General features: G+C 43.2%; 1 protein-coding gene across 1 annotated transcript; it reads right to left on the bottom strand.

Moving 5' to 3' along the window:
• Window positions 1–1,026: 1,026 nt before the first annotated feature.
• Window positions 1,027–1,920, bottom strand: LOC149194806 (uncharacterized). The gene has a single exon (XM_089407804.1). It carries the CDS (start codon window positions 1,918–1,920, stop codon window positions 1,027–1,029), a length of 894 nt encoding a protein of 297 aa, XP_089263930.1.
• Window positions 1,921–2,578: the final 658 nt, after the last annotated feature.

Consider the following 2,578-nt stretch of genomic DNA (forward strand, 5'->3'; position numbering starts at 1 on the left):
GAAGAATGGAGAGGCAGCTCCGTTTATAAGAACCACATAACTGACACTGTTGATACATCCCATAATCCAATTGATAAATTCAATTTTAAAACCCAGGTGTGTTAACAGCATTCGGAGGTAGGTCCAACTGATTCTGTCGTAGGCTTTTGACAGGTCGATTTTTACCACTGCCCCATTCCTTTTCATCAATTTCACACTATGAATTGTCTCTTGAGCCACCCCTATGGCTTCATGAATTTGGCGCCCTTCCAGAAAACCAAACTGTTCGTTTGAGATGCATCTGGACAGGATTGGCTTTAAACGGACAACAATCACTTTTGCTATAATTTTATAGATGTTGTTGCATAACGAAATGGGCCTGAAATCTTCAAACGATTCAGGGTTTTCTTTCTTAGGAATAAGGGCTATAAAGGTTGAGTTAAAAGGTGCATAAACCATACCTTTTCTTCTGGATTCCTCGACCACCTCTGTTAATTCTGAGCCAATCTGGTCAAAGAAATGCTGGAACAATTCTATAGGCCACCCGTTAGGCCCAGGAATTTTATCTTTGGCCATAGTTTTTATGATACTCTCCACTTCTTCAGATGTGACTTCACCCTGCAAGCCCTCAGCTTCATCCTCCTCCACATAACGAGGAAAACATTGGGCTGTTTTGATAACCTCTGCTAATGTAATCTCTCCTTGCTCAGAGAATAAATTTTGAAAATGGTTCCTCCCCATGAACGAGAGAGATTCAAAAGTATTGGCTTCTCTACCATCCTCGTCCTTTAACTTCCATATGGTATTCATTATCTTCCTCCCTTTTGCGTAATTGTGAAAAAAATTTGTATTTTCATCTCCAGCTGATAGCCAAATTGCCCTGCTTTTCATCCTCCATTCCTCTTCTCTGTCCAAAAGAATTTGACTTCTCTGCTTTTCTAATAACAGTATTCTATCCTTCGACTCCTGAGATTCGTAACCATTCGATTCAGGATTTTCCAATTCCCCAAGCTCCAGATTGATATTGTTTAAGACTTCATTTTGTTTCTACTTCCTCTTTTTTGCCCAATCCATCGTGGCCTTTTTCAGCCTTTTCAAATTTTCCATGAAAAGGAAACTCTTATCTTCCATGGCGTCCCTACTCGGGTGTTGCCAAGTTTCAATGAAGAGGTTTCTGAAGGATTCCTCCTGCATCCATGAGGCATTGAATTTGAAGGGTGTTGCCGGCTTAAGTGGAGGCTTAGACAGCTCGAGCAGGACTGGGAAATGATTCGAGTTTCCCCCCTCTCCTACCCACTGTCTGAAAACCGGGATTCTGGAGGCTAGATCTTCACTCAGAAGAAACCTGTCAAGTCTTTTTGCTATTCTGGCTTCACCTGTTCTACGATTTCTCCATGTAGGTTTCAGTTTTAGCATGTTTGCATCGATCAAATTATGCGTAGACAAAGCATTCAAGAAGAAATCTGATAGAGGGTCTTCTCTGGCTGAAGGACCCCAAGCCTCGGCATTCCCAATGGAGAAATTAAGGTCTCCTCCTAACACCAGATTCTGATTTCTCATCACTGCTTTAGCCAGGAGGTTGTTCCAAAAAGAGACTCTCTCCTGGCATGGCCCGTATATATTTAAGATTAACAGAGGGATGTCAAATTCAGGTGTCGCAGCTTCCATCCCCAGAACATTATTCATCCCCCATGTATTGATGAGTTTCATTCTTCCTTCCCTGAAGCCTATAGCCAAGCCTCCCGAGTGACCATTGGAGTCCAGTGCTTGAAAATGCCACCCCGGGAGAGTGGAGCACAGAGATGACACCACTTCTGAGCTTATGCCTAAGGTCTCTTGCAGCATGATTACTTCTGGATTATAACGCTGTACCAACTCCTTCAGAGCCAGTTTTTTGGGTTTACTGGCTAAACCCCTACAATTCCATGAAAGAACAATCATTTTGACCCATCTCCACAGGGTTTCACCGCTCTAAGCACCCCAGGAATCGACAGTTGTTTACCATCCGCCACGTCAAATTTTGCTTTTACCTGCGCCTTAGACAAGAAAGACTTCCATCCCCTCGACTTCTTCATAGAGATCTGAGGCACCTCCATACCTAAACCTCTGATTGGGTCTCCAGAAGCTGGTCTTTTGTCAAGGGATCGCAGGTTATAATGGCATACAGGTTTGGAAGGAGAGATTTTTATATCGCCGGTATCATATGGAGCCTCTTCACAGTTCAGATTGATCTTGGGTATAGATGCAATGATGTTTTCAACCCGCGAGTGTTCAACAAATGAAAGACTATGCGAATTTGAATTTAAGCATGCATCTTTTTCTTCAAAAAGAGGAGGTATAGAAAGAAAACAAGAGTCCAGATGCGTACCCATCGTGACTTCACGAATGCCTTCAGATACTTCTTTTGTGACTTCCAGTGCTCCATTCCCTGATCCAATAGGAGATCCTTCTCCAAAATCCGGTCGCAGGGCCTGAATTGCCTGCATCAGATCCTTCTTCTTCTCGTTTCTATCCACTTCCATAGCATCCTCCACTTGGACCGCCTCATTTCTGGGGTCAATCTCCTTTCCTGTTGATACCACCTCTGTTTCGGTTTTCT

The sequence above is a fragment of the Pinus tabuliformis genome, chromosome 2_2 (assembly GCF_031772625.1).
Source record: "Pinus tabuliformis cultivar Carrire ecotype Pingquan chromosome 2_2, CPIR1, whole genome shotgun sequence".
Taxonomy (NCBI): domain Eukaryota; kingdom Viridiplantae; phylum Streptophyta; class Pinopsida; order Pinales; family Pinaceae; genus Pinus; species Pinus tabuliformis.